The sequence below is a fragment of the Protomyctophum parallelum genome, assembly GCF_964188405.1.
Source record: "Protomyctophum parallelum genome assembly, chromosome: 10".
NCBI classification, from domain to species: Eukaryota; Metazoa; Chordata; class Actinopteri; order Myctophiformes; family Myctophidae; genus Protomyctophum; species Protomyctophum parallelum.
The window spans coordinates 14939202-14958013 of NC_139704.1; the positions used below are offsets into that span (position 1 = coordinate 14939202).

General features: G+C 46.0%; 2 protein-coding genes across 13 annotated transcripts in view; one reads left to right on the forward strand and one right to left on the reverse strand.

Moving 5' to 3' along the window:
* The window catches only part of birc6 (baculoviral IAP repeat containing 6), a 155574-nt gene that overhangs the window by 87451 nt on the left and 49311 nt on the right, over positions 1-18812 (forward strand). For all 12 annotated transcript variants that reach the window (XM_083775501.1, XM_083775510.1, XM_083775512.1 and 9 more), the window contains 4 exons: positions 148-490; positions 1026-1243; positions 3966-4130; positions 5447-5618. In XM_083775501.1, the coding sequence (XP_083631627.1) occupies positions 148-490; positions 1026-1243; positions 3966-4130; positions 5447-5618 (898 nt within the window). The remainder of the gene's footprint in view (positions 1-147; positions 491-1025; positions 1244-3965; positions 4131-5446; positions 5619-18812) is intronic.
* Positions 12464-15506, reverse strand: LOC310865616 (protein TUNAR-like). The gene is made up of 2 exons (XM_083774787.1): positions 15114-15506; positions 12464-14210 (listed from the first exon to the last, which is right to left on the reverse strand). The coding sequence occupies exon 2, from the start codon at positions 14168-14170 to the stop codon at positions 14021-14023; it is 150 nt and encodes a 49-aa protein (XP_083630913.1). The 5' UTR covers positions 14171-14210; positions 15114-15506; the 3' UTR covers positions 12464-14020.

Genomic DNA, 18812 nt, shown 5'->3' on the forward strand with positions numbered 1-18812 from the left:
CAGCAAAATGGATATGATCTGAAGTGCAACTTTATAACATTGAAAACTCCCACTTTGTTCAGCATTATGTGTCAGCGAGGCACCCAACCACACACACCTCTCCTTATTCGTACACTCTTAACTTGCCCTATCTGCTGTCCTTTGCAGGTGAGTGCCCCGGTGGTGCCCTCGGCCACGCAAGAGAAGCCCAAGGACAGCGACCAGTTTGAGTGGGTAACCATTGAGCAGTCGGGCGAGCTGGTGTACGAGGCACCGGAGACCATCGCCGCGGAGCCGCCGCCAATCAACAAGCAGCAGCAGTCCCAGGCGTCGTCGTCATCCTCGTCGTCTTCCTCGGTGCAGACCATGTCGCCCATCCCCGCGCACTCCCTGGCCGCCTTTGGCCTCTTTCTGCGGCTGCCTGGTTACGCCGAGGTCCTGCTCAAGGAGCGGAAGCACGCCCAGTGTCTGCTGCGCTTGGTCCTCGGTGTCACCGATGATGGAGAGGGCAGTAAGTGTTGTGTGAATGTTTTCATAGGAAGAAAACCATGTGCGTGATAAATGTTGTTTGAACAGTTGTTGGGCTAAATGCCTCACGGATCACAGGTAATTCATCTGAACTGTGTCCGTTATGTTCCTGATTTCTAGACTTGTGCACTATGACTATTATTGTATCAACTCCAATTAGCTCAATATCTATTGTGTGTGTGTGTGTGAGTCCTTGTATTCAGAGAGTCTTTGCACTTTTTCTTCGTGTTTTCATGTAGTCCGGGCCCCTAATGAATTATTGATGGCAGTGAGTGCCTTGCCAGTTTGTTTAGTGACACTGGTAGTGGTTACACACAGGTGAGAGCTAAATAGATACCGTTTGTCTAAATTTGTCACCCCCCCCCCCCCATCGTAAAATGGAGCTTTATGTTTATGTATATTATAATTACAGGACAAATCATAATGCTAAACAGGACTAAACATGAAAACCTCTTAATTCCAGTAACCTCTTACATTCAGTTCTGATTGGTTATCTGTCTCACTTGACTTCCACCCAGGTCACATCCTTCAGTCTCCGTCGGCCAACGTGCTGCCCACGCTGCCATTCCACGTGCTGCGTGCGCTCTTCAGCAGCACTCCCCTGACCACAGATGATGGCGTGCTGCTGCGTCGCATGGCCCTTGAGATCGGTGCCATCCATCTCATCCTGGCCTGCCTCTCTGCCCTCAGCCACCATGCGCCTCGCGTCCCAAATGCAAGTGCCAACGCATCTGAGGTACAGACAGTTGACCCTTCACATGTTTCTTGTGCGTTTTAGTGTATAGAGTAGTGGGTGTTTGCATCGTGTCATGCACCAGAAATAGATTTTCATTTTGGTACGCGACACACAGGTTCACTTTTCACTTCACTTTTAAAGGGGGAGTAGAATAATATGTATTAGATGATGAATGGTGATCCCAGATAAGGGACAGCCCAATTTAACTTTGATTTAGCGTTTAGTGCTGACCCAGACAACCTGTAAGTATTCAGGCACGATTTCTTCATGGCTCTGACTGGACCTGACAGGCCACACTGGAGGTTTGCCTTTGACGTTAACCTGCGGAACAGGCGAGAGAATCCTTGCCTTTATTAATGGCCCATTACCTGGCAGGCGATTAGTCAAGGCCTCCTCTGCATATCTCCCAGTGAGCCCCTGACAAATAGCTTAATTGTTTAGCTTGAATGATAACAGGCAGGTGGAGCTTTGTAGACAGTCAGAGACTCGTACTTTGTATTATTGCTGCCGCTGGGGTGCAAGGCAGGGCGGGAGAGGGGCATCATGAATAGGAATTGAGCCTTGGACTCCCCTTGACTGCCAAACCCATTAAATAGACTGATGATTAGACTTCTATTGAGCCATCTGCAGGGCCTCCAAGGCTCCAACAGTCACCACTTCTACCTGCCTGCATTGGCTGCAAAGTATAATGGACAGCTGCGGCAGACAGAACTCGAGCTGACTGTGGTGGGTCAAAGCTCAAATTGTTCCACCCAAATTCTACTGGTGTCCAATGGTAATGCTATTGATTTGGCTCAAGTGAGAAGCTGTGTGCAATCGGGGGGCAAGCGAAATGTTGCAGAACTGGAAAGGTTGTCCAAGATCACATATTTATGGACCACAATGATATTTTATGATGCCTTGCCTAGTTAGCAAGACTTGCACACTATGGTCCAGCAATTCTGTGTAGCAGTAGTTATCGCTCTCCCTTTACCCTGCTGTGTGTGTGTGGATTTATGGAGTTGTCACAGTTGAGGACAAATCTTGGGGGCGATGGCTTGAACGCAGGCCAATGGCCTGTCAAGTGCAGTAATGGCCGTCCTTGAGGTTACCCCTGCCCCACCCCACATTTCATGCTGTAATGGAAGTCAGTGCCATGGCCTGAGATAAGACACGGGCGTGGGCAAAACCTGGCATTCAGTCCCCACCTCACCGACACCTCTGAAGGGACTCTCCTCCCTTCTCATGTCTTCTGATTTATGTTCTCCATGGCTTCATGATTAGTCTTCAGATTTTATGGCCCATCCACTAATGTCGCTGGTCTGTTTTTTAAATGGCTGACAAGACACATGAGCATGTCACAGGAGCACACATAATTTACAATTTTGGCAATTAGTAGACACTGTTGTCCAAAGCGATTGGCATAAAACAAGGTAATCGCATGAATATAATGCGAATATACAGTTGACATGGAGCTGTGTTCGCACGAATAAACCTTGGTTGGTATTTGCGAGTAGCTATTAATATTCCCATACCACCTATTTTTACATACAGGCAACCTGGAACAGAATGGAGCGAAAGCCTCCTTAGGCTGGCTCTGATTGTTGATTCCATACAGTCGTAAGTTACGCTGATTGAGAAGACCATCTCCATTATTAAAGGGGACTCCTCTGCCATGGCAGAGGAGGAAGACACCCCACCTCACCACATCCCTTCAAATAGTATTTTCTTCTCTGCTCTATGGGGGACTCACTCCCTAAGGTCAACTTCTGTCAAGCTTAAGCCAATGTCTTTGCCCTTTGTGTGACATTTGGTGATGTGTGATGTGTTTGGCAATGGAGTGGACCCCATGAGTTCACAGTATTAAGTTGCACTAAGTAGCCATCTGTCACATCAGGTGACATACTGCCGTTTGTCTTCTACTGTACATCAAACTGGGCCCCATTGTTTGTTTCCTAGAAATACAGGCAGTTTTAAAAGTTTTTAGTGTGACTCCGGAGAGATCTTTTGAAAACTGGAACAATGCCATCTGCAGTATAAATTGTTAAACATAGTTAAGTCGTCTTCTAGGTTTATTGTCAAATTATTCTACTGACTGTCAGTGGAAAACTACACTATGTCATGTTTGGATCATCCCATCGGTTTAAATGAAGCAGATTCTCTGTCCCAGTTTTCTCTCCTAAGCTAATAGTATTGGTGATCCATCTTCTTTTTCTGCTCAATGATTCGACGTGGGCTGCTGCAGATTTCTGCAGCCTTGAAAAGAAAAGTTGTGCTTTTTACTCTTCCCAGAATTGATCCCTCCAACACTGCATTACTGTCTCTAACTTGGCATAGAGCTAGTTGGTATACCGGTAGATTTATCAACCCAAATTCAAGATTTAAAGTAGATTATTGATCTGGTACATCATAACACAAGTTATAGAAGAAAAAAAAGGGATATCGTGGAGTAGGTGATTTAGGTGAATTTGTTCACCATTACACTGTGGAATGATAACAATGGATCTTTTTCAAATGACTTTTTGTAAGCTTGATATTGGACCATTTGAAACTATTCCTTAACCCGTCAAAACCGGGAAAGCATCTGTGTTATTAATTTTAGATTTTGGCGATTGATTGTTTGAACTTTTTATAATAACTTTTGAAACATTTGAGAACTATACTAATTTTGGATTTCGTTATGATGTTGGCCATATAGTGTATTTGACAATTAATGTGTGTGTGTGTGTGTGTGTGTGTGCAGCCTCAGGTGTCCAGTGGTCACGGTGGCGGTACCACTGAGGAGCAACAGCTGTACTGGGCCAAGGGAACGGGCTTTGGCACCGGGTCCACGGCTTCTGGTTGGGACGTAGAACAGGCTCTTACTAAACAGCGTCTGGAGGAGGAGCATGTCACCTGCCTGTTGCAGGTAATCCCCTAACCTGGTTCACTGTGTTTTCTTTCCCTTTTTTTTATCACAGTTGTTCTGATACCGATACCATTATCGGGAAAGCTACCGACACTCCGTAAAATGCTGATATCGGCGACGGCGAGTATGCCATTTTGTGCCATTCCGATACCACATCATTTATCACACGATGATATTTCATTTTACAGAATGCTTCAGTTGATGTTCCACTACCGTTTTATACTTTTCCTGCTGCACTATAACAACTATGAATGGAGCTATTCTTAGATCAGTGGTTCCAAAACGTTTTATTTTCAAGAACGCCCATAACTTACAGACTTGTTCCTTGAGGGAACCCCCTCAAGGAAAACCACTGTCCTAGATTTTTTTTTAATTACACACTGGTATTGGATCGGTACTCTGTATCAACCGATATGCAAGTTGTGGGTCTTGGTATCTGGAAGTAAAAACTGGTACATCTCTAGTTTTTATTGCCATGCCAACACATTGGAACTGTAGGAATGGTTCTTGGTACTTCTGCAGCAATACATTGTAGCACTGCAGCTTTGTGAAACAATTTAGATGGTACCTGGTTTAAAGATTGATGTGTCCCCTAGGGTAGGTACCCTCACAAAAAACATGCAGTAATCCTGGTCACTAAACTGCCTCCCCCTGGCCAGCCGGGGCGCCTGATGGAGGGGAAAGGAACTGGTTGGAATAACGTGTTCCTTCCACACGCTACGTCCAATCTGGGAAACTCCCCCCTGTCAGGTGTAAAGGAGCAACTTGGACACTCAGGCATGAAGGAAGCATGAGTTCAAGTCCGTTGCTCTCCCCTTGTCCCCCATATATGGGGACTAGGTTGGTGGAGGGTGTGTAGAGCCCAGAATCACATTAGATGATTGACACAGGGGTGAAAAATGGGTTACAAAATCGTGGGATAAAAAATATATATATATAAAAAAAAAAGAAATTGATGGTGTGGACTGGCTGTGGAAGAAATTACACATACTTAAGTTAAAGGTCTTGTTTTTACGTATCTTTTAAGTTTGACTATACAGTGGTGTATCTTACTGCCTTTGTTGCCCACTTGGGAGGCTACCATATTAATGTAGTAATACCTGGGAAAAACATTACATTAAACAACAATATGAACCAAAGCTCCTAAAAAGTAAAGCATTTAGCCAGGCCCAGGTATCTGCTATATGTGGTACTACATTTGCTGTGATCTGTGCTCATGGTAAGATGGTGTTACTGTTGTGTGGTGGTCACCCACCTGAGGTAGACTTGTACCTTTTCTTAGAAAGCAGATGCTAACAAGGTGCCATGTCCCCTAGGTGCTGGCCAGCTATATCAACCCAGCAGGCTCTGCAGGGGCCCACAGTAGCGAGGTCACTACAGGGGAAAGCAGGACACATAACAGCACGGCCTTGCCCTCAGTGCTGCAGGAGCTGCTCAGCCAGTCCTGCCTCATCCCCGCGATGTCGTCCTACCTACGAAACGACTCTGGTATGTTTATTTTTACTGTCGCTAAAATAGAGATTTCCTTTATACTGTCCAAGGATGGGGTCAACCATTCTCTCTGGATCTAGAGCATGTCCTAAACCAAGTAAATTAGTGTAGTTCTATTTGTTCCCAAAACACTAGCGAAACGGCCATGCAGAAAGTGTTTCTGGATACTGTCATGCTTTTCATCTTTGTCCAGTTTGCTCCCTTTGAGGAGGAACACATCGGTCGCACAACACTGGTCATAACAGAGGGGGGACAATGAGTCCAAATATTGTGTCTAGTCTCTGACTGTTGACCAACTCTACTGTCCTCGTTAGGTAACTGTGGCTGACATTCAATTGACTTCCTCTTTGACCTCGTCATTGTGTTTGTACTTTGTACACTTTGTACCATTTCAAAATGCTTATACACTCACATTTCCTGTTTCCTGCGGGGTCATTGTTTTTTATTTTGTCTGATAGTTATTTGTGCTTTGTCTAATAAAACACCATCTTGTCATGGTAATGACATGGTAATTTCATTCATGGTAGGGAATGGCATTTACGTGTTTCAAATCAAGGTTTGAATTGAAAAATGTTTTTGTGAGCGTGCATGCATGCATATGTACAAGCCGAATGAAACACCAGGTGGAGCTGCAGCTTCTCTCTGTGTGTGTGTGTGTGTGTGTGTGTGTGTGTGTGTGTGTGTGTGTGTGTGTGTTCTGTTGGTGTGTGCATCAGCTACCTTTCCAGTGAATCGCCCCAAATTTGCAGCCATTTAAATGAGAGTAACCCAGGCGTTTCAAAGACACCCATCCCCTCAAACTGTTGTCTTCTCATGCGGGAGTCTGGGAGAGTGAAAATACATGGCCCTGCAATTTAATTGGTCGTTTCATGTGGCTTTGTTTGGTGGTAATTGTTGTGTGCCAAATTTGATTAAAATGTTATTTGACTCGATATAGAAGCCTGGCCCCTTTTTGTACAGCATTAAAGATTCATCCTCTGTGAGGAATTGAACTTCTAGAATCTAGAGGCTATTTTCATATGCAAAAAAGCATGCTTTGGATCATGGCAAGGTTTTTTTACGAGCATTATTTTTTTAATAAACCTTGATCGTCATGGCTCGGTATGGAAAAAGGTTTGCATAGATAGTAAGTCACTCTTTTGAAGGATATAGTTGTAATCCTCAAAGGTAATCCCATGCCCCCTGTGTACAGCGATCTCACAAATCCTCATCCAGCCGAGGTCTACGCAGACTTTTTACACGTTGGTAGTTTGATGTTTGAGATTTAGAAAATAAATCACGTTTCCGTTCACAGCCAGCTCTGCGCGTAAAGGAGCCTGTGTGGCCTTGTCAACATCCTGGGATGATTATCAAACATTTATGGGGGAGGCATTTGTTTTGTTGTTTTGCTATTTCACAGTGATACTGCAGGTACTGTTGCTGCAAGACCTTGAACACTAGCTTGGAATAGAATAGCAATTGTGTTCTGGCACTGCGTGCAGAATGAAAACCTTGAACAAAGTTTTCACAGCTCTTTTCTTTACAAGTGGTGGTATATCTTCCCATAGACCTTATGCTGAAATATCAACTGTCTACTCTACTGTCGACTGTCTACGCTTGGAATCCTACATTTAGGTTGATTGTGTTCTGATTCTGACTTGATTCCCTGCAGTGAGACACAAGGATTTCACAGCCACTGTTGCCTTCTTTCCCGTTTACAGCGCGCGCGTGTGTGTGTGTGTGTGCGTGCGCACCAGCCCACTGTGTCCGATGCTGTTAACATGTTTCTGTTCACAGCAGCGTGTGTGCATTAATGTGCCCCTGGTCTCATAATTAAATAACAGCAGTTAAATGATGATGAGTATTGTAATTGCTTCTCATTATCTGGTAAATGCCTGTGACACAAACACTAGTGTGTGCGTGTATGTGTGGGGCTGCATGTGTACTTATAGGTGTCTGCGTGCCGGTATGTATGAAATGGCTTGCAGTTCACAGCTCCTTGATTCATTTTCTCTCTCTCAATCCCTCTGTCTCTGCTTTTGTCTCACAGGCTCCCCCCCCTCTGTTAGTCTTGTCTTGTGGCCTTAATGGCACGTTTGCCTTTTAAAATGGCAAACGAGCCAAATCTCCAACACATTTAACACCCAATTTAATAACAAATGGCTTTTGCTGCGTCAATCAACGATGTGCGATGGCTACAGTAGTTAAGTCTGCTCATGTTGGCTCAAAATGGTCACTGTTCTATCGCTCACTTCACCGTCCTTTTGATCCCAGCTCTGATGCCCCCTGAGTCCCAGCTCTATCACTCCATCCATGACCATCTTTTCTGCTCTCATGCTCCTTTTCTATCTCTGGTGCTCGTGATCTGACCAGCTCTGATGCCCCCTGAGTCCCAGCTCTATCACTCCATCCATGACCATCTTTTCTGCCATCGTTTTGTTTCGAGAATATTGAACCAATGGAAAGTAATAAAAACGCTTTGGATAAAACCTTAACTCCATTGCACCCTCAAACTGTCTGCTAAAACAACTAAAGGCCTATTCATAGTCTGGATTTTCGGTGGTGAGGTGACCACCGCTCTGGTGGTGAGCTGACCACCGGAGCTGAAATAACGTTGAGCGGTGGTGAGTAAAAACAGAGAGAAGGGCTGGAGCGGTGGCGGTGGTTTGCTCTTCACCGCGGCTCGTGACGTCATGTTGTAGTTCGGTGGTCACCCCACCACCGTAAATCCAGACTATGTATGAGCCTTAACTCCACTACCCCCCCCCCCCCCCCCCATGCAAGTAATTGACAATAAAGTCACAACACCAATTTTGATGGCAGTATTGCTTTGTTTTCAAAATATAAGGTTTTCAAAATTTTCATTTTCATTTCCTGAAAAATGAACATTTTGAGTTGGGTGGTTTCCTCCTGACAGCAGAGATATGCGTTATTCATTTAAGTCGGAATTGACAAATTGAAGCAAATAGTACCATAAGGGTCCATTTGTACACTCAGAGTTACTGTATGTATGCTTTGTCTCGTTTGGGGTTAAGTAAGGGTGGTATGGGGGATCTTGTGCAGATCTGTACAGAAGAATAAGGCACAATGTGTTTGCCCCTGGCGGTGTGTGTCTTTGAATGTATATAATGTATGTTTGACTCCTACTCCATGTGATGGAGATGATCAAAGTTGTATATCATGTATGTGTTTAAGCAAGGCTCTTGTGCATTTGTGTGTTGTTGCACACATGTGTGTGTGTGTGTGTGTGTGTGTGTGTGTGGAGGGGTGTGTGCTTAATGTAAAATGTTTGAGATGTGAGTGGTATGCACTACATTAGCCGGCAATTGTGCATTACTTCCAAGCCGTATTGGTGTGTGTCGTCTTGTGTGGGAGAGTGCTGCCTGCCTGCTGGGGTCTTTGTTTCGGCTCAAAGATTTATAGCCTGCCGTCCTGCTGCTCTGGCTCTATAGCGCGGTAATTCTGCATGGAATATTGTTCACTTTGGTTTCAGCATGCCAGCATGGTGCATGCACAGGCTTACACACAAGTCTCAAACAGCCACTGAAGGTTATAGCTGAGCCTGTGGAGTGTTGTCTCTTTGAAGAGGTCTTACAATCTCTTCAGTAGTGAAAAGACTTGAGATTGCGGCATTTATAGGGCCACCGTGGAGCGGCCAATTATGAAATGCCTTCATTGTGAGACTTGTTGGTAGGATTGAGATGTTATTATGGGCTAATCCCCTCTCTCGTGGAATTGAGCTTCAAAACAATCTGGTCGTTTTTGACAAGAGCAAACATCAATGGAAAAGGGCTATGTCCCGTTTTATCCCACTGATTGTTTTCAGTACACTTCTATGTAAGCTTCCTGCAAATGTAACCGCGTCATATTGCCAAACCAGATTATGGAAACTGTAAAATTCTGCCGCAAAATGAACAATAATCTGTAATCAATTTTCATATCCTACACCAGAGTCATTAAGGGGGAAATGTCCAACTATTGCATTAAAGTCTAACACCATTAACCACAGTGTCTATAAGAGCTATAGGATCATTAGCGCGTTCCTTCCTCAGTGTAACATTTGATACTGCCCTCTCGTCTATACGGTATGAAGTTTAGCACACCCCAGAGCTCCCTAACAAAGAGGAGCGAGTGGAAGGCCTGTGATGACCCATGCTAAGCAGAGCTTCGACCCTTGCCCCTTTCTACTCCTCTCATCCCCCTCCTGTTCTCACACCCCTAATCTCCCCAGTGGCCCACACACCTCTTCATTGCTCTCAGCCCCGGTCCCACCAGGCACGGCGCATTGTTCCACATTAGTCATCGGTGTCTTGGCAAACCCTTTTGGGACACATTACTGACCCTGCCACTGCCGTCTGGTACTCCATCACAGGAACTTAAGACATTACTGAGAGGTAATGCCTTTTATTGTCGCCACCACTGTAATAACTTACTTTAATTGGAAAATGTATTTTTTGCGGGTTTGAGTCATAATGTCCTGTGTACATTTTGTTACAAGACCTTAGCTCTGGGCACATTCTGCGCATCCCATCCATCTGCTCTCATACCAAAGCAGATGTGATTTAAAGCTATTGGCAGCTGCAACAGGCGCCACTGACGAGTGACCGTTTGAGCTGATCATTCATGTCGATCGGTGGGTAATCTGAACATGAGCGCGTTTGTGGAGTGGGCAGGTTGTTCTGATTCATGACCTCAGACCACCCCGGTCACATGGTAAGACCATACTGTCTGAATATGTGGACATACACTGAGCATACTAGGATATAATGTGACATGGTCCACATACTGTACCTGTTATTTACCTACCGTATGCATATTTTGGAGCGCAAATGCGCACACGTGAAGGGTTTCCCTAATAGCAAGACCTGTAAACGGCAGTAGACGGTGCCGCTTGAATGCCAAGCATGCCACCTTTATTCATTATCTCTTCCCATCTCTACAGATTTGCATATTCGCAATCTACCCCCGCTTTCTTATGTTGGTTTTCTATTCTGTTGCCGTGCGCCTTTCGTGCCTCCTTGGAATGTGAACAAAAGTGTGCGTTCACGTATTTTCAAGTGGCTCACTCATGCTTGGTGCCTCCGGGAGAGGGGGGAGGTTGTAGAGAGGGCATTCCCGACTGAAGTAGCCACGGTCGTCATGGTAGTTGCGGTCGTCACAGAGGGTTGCCTTCCAGTGGCTCGTCTTCTCTGGAACGTGTGGAAGTTTGTGTCGGGGATTCTACCTCTGTTCCTAAATAACACACTCCCTCTCCCCATCTCTCCCTCTCTCTAGCTCTCCCTCAACTAAGCGTCTGTGTTATATGCATGTGTACGTACATGCACACACCCTTGTAAACATTCCACTTTCTCCCTCTAATCTCACATAAGATGAAAGAATTAGAGCTGCTATCGACTATCGATTCTATTATTCTAGCATAAAATAAATATGTACAAAAAGAATACCTGTTTTATGTCACCGAAATGCTGTGAAAATCATATATTAAATCTGTCACGCGTAGCGTGGATTGAAAACAAAGGCGGCTTGCATGCTGTGGTTTGCTACTAACAGCCTACTTTAACAGCCCTTGTGAATGGAAATTTCCATCTTTTGTTGTTTTTCTTGTTTTTTCACCCCTCTCTTTGAAGTTAGACTGGGCAAGGACCACGGCTATTGGGCCCGTGTGGCCCAATGGACCATACATAGGCCGGTGGTTTCAGCCCAACTGGATTTTATTGTTCATTTATGCTATTCAAAGACATGCACAGTGCAAACAACATGGGGTGTCTGTTTTGCATGTGCATATATTCAATTGGATGTTATCTGTAGACATCACTTGTGATCATGCGTAGACTTTATTAATAATTGGACACACTAAATAAGCCCTCAATATGTTTAATAATTGGCTGTCCAACATTGTGCACGAAGCTGAAGTGACAAGCAACTGAAAAGTAGTTTCTCCTTGAACATACAGTAGGATGGAAGATGTATCACAGTAATCGTGCGATTACATATCGTATCACAGTAATCATGTGATTACATATCGTATCACAGTACCTAATCATACACATTATATATTTTGAAACAGTTTTAAAATATATATTTTTTGAAATTGATACTTTTTTATAATCCAGTAAATCGATTAACTGTTACAGCCCTTCAGTAAGTAAATTGTGGGTTTGGGTGATGTTGAAGTCACAGCGATGCATGTATTTCTTCCCCTAGAGGGGATTTGGTGCGTGTGTGTGGATTTGGTACATATCTTGGATTGTGATTTATTACACCATCTGGTTGGTCTGTGTAGCGTATGGCATTACCCAGGTTCTAATTACCTGTAATGTTTCAGTTCTCATAGTTTCTGCCATCGTGGCTGTCTTCTCTCTCATGTCCTTGGGCTCCATTGATTCCCGTACCGTACACACACTACACAGATCCGCACACATACTCCCACAGATCACTGCATCGACGCCACAGCTGGAAACAAATCGGCCAAGTGGGTCAACATGCCTTAAAGTTCAAGCGAGCAAGACGAAACGCCCCTCCCCTTTATTGCTTTATTATGATAGGACTTCATGTGGATATCAGTGGAGGTGACTGTTTTCATGTGCATCGCATGTGTGAAGCAACCCTGACCTTTTTCTTCTTTTAAAACCTGAAGACGCTCAGAGAATCGTAATGGGGCTCTGAAAAGAGAGGACCAGTAATGGCCCATCCATGTTGCATGTATAGGTCTATGCCTTATGCATCCTAATACAGGGAATTGAATTACCTTAACCCCCATTTTTACAATGCTCTGAGAAACACACAAACATACTTTCCTCCCCCACTCAATTTGACATAACCAACCTCTAATCTTTTCATTTGTTTTCTCGCTCTCTCACGCACGCACACACACACACACGCACACGCACACGCACACGCACACACACACACACACACACACACTCTTATTGAGTCTCATATATAAGACTTGAGGCTATTCTAATTGATATACGCATTTTATTGTTCAAATGTCCCCTATTGCACAGTACATCTAGAGTTTATTCATATATTTATAAAAAGCGTTTGTCTTTTGTTTAGTCCATACAGAAAAAGGCTTGCTGACACTACCCTGAAATCAATGTGAACAAATACATCAAAAGGGACGTTTTCATAACCCCCCCCCCCCCCCAAACAACTCCAAAAGGTGGAAAGAGATGCAGAAAGAGTAGCAGTTACCTCCATCATAAAAGTATTAGTAAATCAGCTCAGCCTTCTCCATTATTAACCGTTAGTTGCTTTCACCTTCTGAGGATTTCATCACAAAACACTTGATCAATTATTATTTTATTATTACAAAATATCATTTATCCTTTTAAATTTTCCATTTAATGATGTATCTCTTGTTTGAAATGTGGCGTTGTTGTAGTAGCAGGTGTAGACTTGGGTCGAAACACTTCCACGACATGGTGCTGAAAGTAGTAGCAGGTGTATTCTTGAATAGAAATATGTTAATTGTTGGCAGTCTCTGGCCTCTGTCTGTCCTTTCCTCCTGTTCCTACTGAACACGTGGTATACTGCAAGTAGATGCATTTGATGAGAAGTTATTTCTGCTTGTGTGTGTGTGTGTCGTAAGGTGTGTGTGTGTGTGTGTGTGTCGTATGGTGTGTGTGTGTGTGTGTGTGTGTGTGTGTGTGTGTGTGTGTGTTGTATGGTGTGTGATTGTGACGACGGGCGGCTCAACAGAGCACAGTACATCACAGCTGCTCTGGAGCCGCGTTGCCGAGGAAACGCACTCCTAGACGGTGGCCCAGAGGCCGTAAAAACGACTGCCCCTGAAGATTATCGATTGGATGCAGTGGACGACAGTTCCTCCAGAATGGCTTCCCAGCACAGCGGGCTCCTACAGGCTTCGCGACACCACTCGACAAACTGACCCAAGCCAGAAATAGTTACCGTCTGTACATTGCTGCAAGAAAGTGAATCAATCAAATGAAAAAGACAAAAGAAAAACACTGGGTTTGTCCAGAAGATGGTCATGTTTGACTCATCTCTCCAACGAGTCCAGCAGAAATGAATTAAAATTGATCTTGCCGGTTCCTCTCAGGCCCCACCGTTCATGCTTACCCCCAGGGGGGTGAGACCTGGCTGGGGCTTCATCAGGTCTGGTCCAGTCTCTCCGGCTTTGGCCTACCTGGTTCCAGCATAGCTCTGTTCCTGGTGGGACTTCTAACCCTCTGTTATCTCCCTGGGTCATGGCTGTGACATGACGACATGGCTTCCTCATTTGCATTCTTAGCCAACCATGTTCTCCTCTCTTTGGGGAAGGTGACCATGTCTCACTTTCCCACAGCAAGCTTTGTCTTTTAGCAACCTTCCTTATCCATGGCTTAATCCGGCAAAAGCCTTATTTTCCAGTTGGTTGTCTGGGCTACAGTCTCGATGACCCTATAGGTGGGCTTTCACAGGGTGGTGTAGATGTAAACAAAGACGATGACGAAGAGGTTGAGGAATGTGCCAATGATGCCTAGCATGGCCAAGATGGACTCCTCTTGCTCCTCCTTGCCCTCCAATGCCCGCACCTCCTCAAGGGTGACGACCGTCGTGCCCATGGTCCTGATGCAGAGCTACCCCGGCAATGATGGCATTTATCTGTGTGGGGGGGTGGGGAAGAACGGGAATGAAAAACTGTGTTGGAAGCATGGTACACATTCATATAAAGGACTGACTAGAGAAACCTGCGATGAGGATCATTAAGAATATGCATTGTGGTTTGAATTTCGATGTTGCCTTTGAGGCTCCACTGCTATTCTGCAGTCCCTGCCTTGCTGCTTGTCTACCTGTGCTTTTACAATGGCAGCCAAACAGTCCATGGCTCAGTCAGCCGTGCAAGCATTATTCACCCCCAGAAGAGGAAATCAATGGCAAATTCAAGAAACAATAGCCATCCAATAGAGATTCTATGAACGGCAGTGTTTATGACCTGCCATGCACTAGCTGGAGCTGTGCGTGACCCCCCACCCTCTACCACCACCAACAACAGCAAGCTAGGAGGCGAAATATTTTTGGATTACTAGCAATGAAAGCGTTAAACCGCAACAGTGTACAATAACATTGGCATTATTGAAATCAGCATGAGTTAATGCTCCCATTTGGAGTCTCCTGCTCGCCCTCCTATTTCCCCAGAAGGCAGTTAATGACACCCCCCCCCCCCTTTCCTCCCCACCCCCCCACACACACACGCACACACACCACCTCCTGAGCTTCTAGAAACATGTAAGTAGTTGTCCTCAACGTAATGTCTGTCGTCCCCATGGAGCAGTCCCGGGGAGCTACTGACTGGGGTCTTGAAACGGTGTCAGCTCACCAGGGAAATTTATATGCCACGATGTAAACAGCCAGAGCTCACATAGGAATGCAGAGCTAAAAGACCTGACCAGTGTTAACGCCACCTACAATCATCTCCCCTGTAATCCTTTCCAGTCCCAGATATAGACAGGTCATGCTTATTATGCTTATTAAAAATGCAATTTGTATAACTGAAAAGTGGCTTACCCTAAGGCGTATAAGGTGCAAAGCAGCATCATCCAGCATTCTTTTTTGGGTCCTCAGTGGAGAAGCATGGCCTCGTACAGGGAGGGAGGGGGTTTCTGGCTGCATCCAGGGGGGAAGGAAGAAAGGGGGCTGAACGTGCTGCCGATGTCTCGCTGCCTACGAACGAGGATTGGCAGCGATGGAAAGAAAGAGACTCCCCCGACTGCCCCTCTGTGCTCAGCAACGACGTACGCAGGCACCTTTTACAGCGATAATCATCCGAGCAGAATTCTCTTCTTCATCTGTGCTTTGCGCCACCTGTCAGGTTTCGGACACCCCCCCCCTCCCCCCTCAGAAGAGTCGTGTTGTTTTCCGCTGCTGTCTTATCACCAGTTTTGCTTCACTCTAGCTGAAGTGCTAGCAGCCTCCATTCAAGGAGTGAGGAGAAACCCTCTCCCCATTTGCTCCCCCCCTCCCCACTGCTCTCCCCATTCTCCCTCCCTACTTTCTCTGTTTTTTTCTCTCTCTGCTTTCCACAAACTCTTCGTCCCCTCCCCTCCTCCTGGCTCTTTGACCCTCTTATTTGCTCAACGAGAGATCAGCTATAATCAAATGTATACACACGCACTCCAGTTGCCCTGTCTTTCTAGCACTTTCCTCTCCTTTGCCTTGTTTGCCTCTGCTTGGTGAACAGTGCAATTAGTGCCTCTCAGTGATGCCTGTCACCAGCCGCTGAACCTCACCGCTTACAGCCGCGCATGGTTAAACTCTCTGGGATCCGATGAGCGCTCGCAGCTTGTACCAAAAGAAAAAAGGCTCCGTTGTGCTCTGGAAGAACGTGCAGATCTGTAGGAGACTCAAGTCAGACCCACCGGCAGGTGATATTCCACAGAGGCAGCAGTAAAATCCTAGGGAGCGCAAAGAAAATGTAGAGAGCGACGTGAGTCCGTTGCGCGGTCCACGCGAGCCCGCAACCACTGGCAGCCTTGTCGGTTCCCAGCGCAAACTATTTGCTGTGGGAGAACTACTGTGCATTGCATAACCAAGTGACGCGATCTCGAGAACGAGGGAGGCCGTTATTCCGATGGCCGTGGCAATGGCAGAAGGAGCTCTAGAATGTGAGAGAGAGAGAGAGAAGGGAGAGTGGGAGGGAAAGGGACTGAGGAAAGGAGGGGGGGAAATGACAGTGCTCACGCTGGCTGCCGTCTCCTCCTCCTCCCGCTGCTGTGGGGGGCTGGTTCAGTCAGTACACACAGACAGTTGAAAGCGTTATCGCTGCTGACCCCCCCCCCCCCCCCCCCCACACACACACACACACACACACACCCCACCCCCAATGAAAAAATAAATAAAGGGGAAGATATGAGACACAAATGAGGGAATAGATGGAAGACTAGCAAGTCATACAGCTCAACATTAAAACACATGGTACTCAGCCTAGCCCTTTGTCAGGCACCACTATGCTTGCAGACCTGTTCTGATCTTTGGAGGAGGGAACAGAGACAGGAGGTGGCTCGGGAGATGAGTGATGGTGGAAGGGGGTGGTGGGTTCGGAGCGTCCTCAGTGACGGACTCACTGGCCCTGTGCATGTGAATAGGTAGGCTCGGCATCATCTCCCCTACCCTGCTTTCCCATCGTTTTCCTCTCTGGAGGCAGATCAATTATTTATTGTTTCAATGTTGTAGTTATCTTGACCTCAGGGGTAATGGAGTGCTGCAGCCGAATCGCAGGAGGTCAATAAACCAGGGATGCTGCAACGATCAGCTGCCCTCCGCCCTTCCGTCCACCAGACCCTTCCTCTCTCCCTTCCTTTGGGACAAGTTACTAAGGGAATAGCACCTTAGTAGGCACCTCTGCTGTTGATTCACCTACATTTACAATGTCACTGTTCCATCACTGGCAATCAAGTCCTTGGAGGAACAGCATAGGCTAATACCAGTCCAAACCATACCAGTGGTTTGTCATGTTTAGCTCATTGACTTGTGACTCACGGTACACTTGACATTACTGCTGACCTCCAAAGCATACCATACCCATTAAAACCACGAAAGCAACTATAATTTTAGAGTTGGCTACCGTATTCAAAAATAGTAGATGTTAGGGATGCTCCGATCACGTTTTTTGGGGCCGATCCCGATCACCGATCTTTTTTTTTAAGATCGGCCGATTCCGATTCCGATCCCGATCTTTTTAAATATTTTTATTAATATTTTTATTAATTTTTTTTTTTTTTTTTTTTTTTTTTTTACTTATAAAAAAATCTGGCAACCCGCGCCCCGCGGTCATTTTCCGCTAACCTGAGCGGGGCTCCCTAGCCTGCTGGAGGGGCTCCCATCATCCCATGCACCCTCGAGAGAAAAAAAAGGGAAAAAAATGCAGCCTTGAGCCTACCAATGTAACGTTGTGGTCTTGTGGAGCTGCTTGATCACCTCCTCCTCCTCCTGTCCTTAAATTGCCAATACCAATAAATCCACACTAAAGTAGTGTGTATACTTCCACAGCCTAATCAATCTGTCAATCTTTGTCAACTCAGCATGTGTTGACAACTTGTGGCGGAACAACATTGGGCCGGGCCGGGGGGTGAGACAGCACGACCGGGCCTCACCGAACCTGACTCCCCCCCCACCCCCCCCCCCCCCCCCCCCAACGGGAAAAATATATAATTTACGCAAACAGTTGCTGCTAATTTGAGCAGGCGTGCATGAACGAGAGAGGAGTTATGTGTGTGACAGTGTGAGGAGCTCATCACAGTCACAGATGGAGGGAAAGTGTTATATTTTGACTATTATTTATGCTACATATTATTGATCGCGTCTGTGTCTGTGACATTGCGCAGCAGTGCACACACGAGAGAGAGAGAGAGAGAGAGAGAGAGAGAGAGAGAGAGAGACGTAGAGAGAGAGACACGTAGAGAGAGAGAGACGTAGAGAGAGAGAGGTGCTGCGTTGTTTTGTGTCTCCAGCAGAGTTTGTAGTGTCTCCATCTCTCTCTGGAAGAGGTTGACCATGAACTCTTTCACCGAGCTGAGGCGCTCCAACACAAACAAATCTGACGCTAAGCTCCAAACACCGTGTAAAAAATAAATAGGCTACTCATCTTTGTGTTCTGTTTCACCGTATTGCTGAGTGACGCACACAGGGAAAAGCAACAAGGGGTTTAGAAGCGAAAAAGTCCGTTGTGGAGAAAAGGAAGTCCACACAAGTTCTCACAGAGTGATTAGCCTATGAGCGACAGCCATGGTGCTGCCACTTTTGGAGCGTGGCTGAGGATGTCTGTTGGAGAGAGTGTGAGACAGACTCCACGGTGCTTGTACAGTCCAGCGCAGTACATTCTCATCAGACATGATATTTTGCTAAAGTGTAGGCTATTATAGGCTATATAAGCTCTGTATCTGGTTAATTGCGGGATTCGCGGGGACCCGCTGGGTGAAGACGTGAGTGCTCTCTCGCTCTGTCTCTCTTTTCTCTCTCTCTCCCTGGGGTGTGTGGGGGGGGGAGATTTTAGTTGCGCTGCCTTCGACCGCGCTATATTTCTCCAGTAGCGGTGCCGAACCGAGAAAGTGAAACATTATTTTGGATGTAAAACTGCGCAGATTTTTGCTTTGTTGATCGGTTTCGCGGATCGGTGGATTTTGCACGGCCGATCCGATACGATCGATCGGTGATCGGCCACGATCGATCGGCCACCGATTGATCGGAGCATCCCTAGTAGATGTACAA

What these genes read in the sequence shown, in the direction of transcription:
- LOC310865616 (XM_083774787.1), bottom strand. Translation starts at nt 14,170, where the DNA reads ATGGGCACGACGGTCGTCACCCTTGAGGAGGTGCGGGCATTGGAGGGC.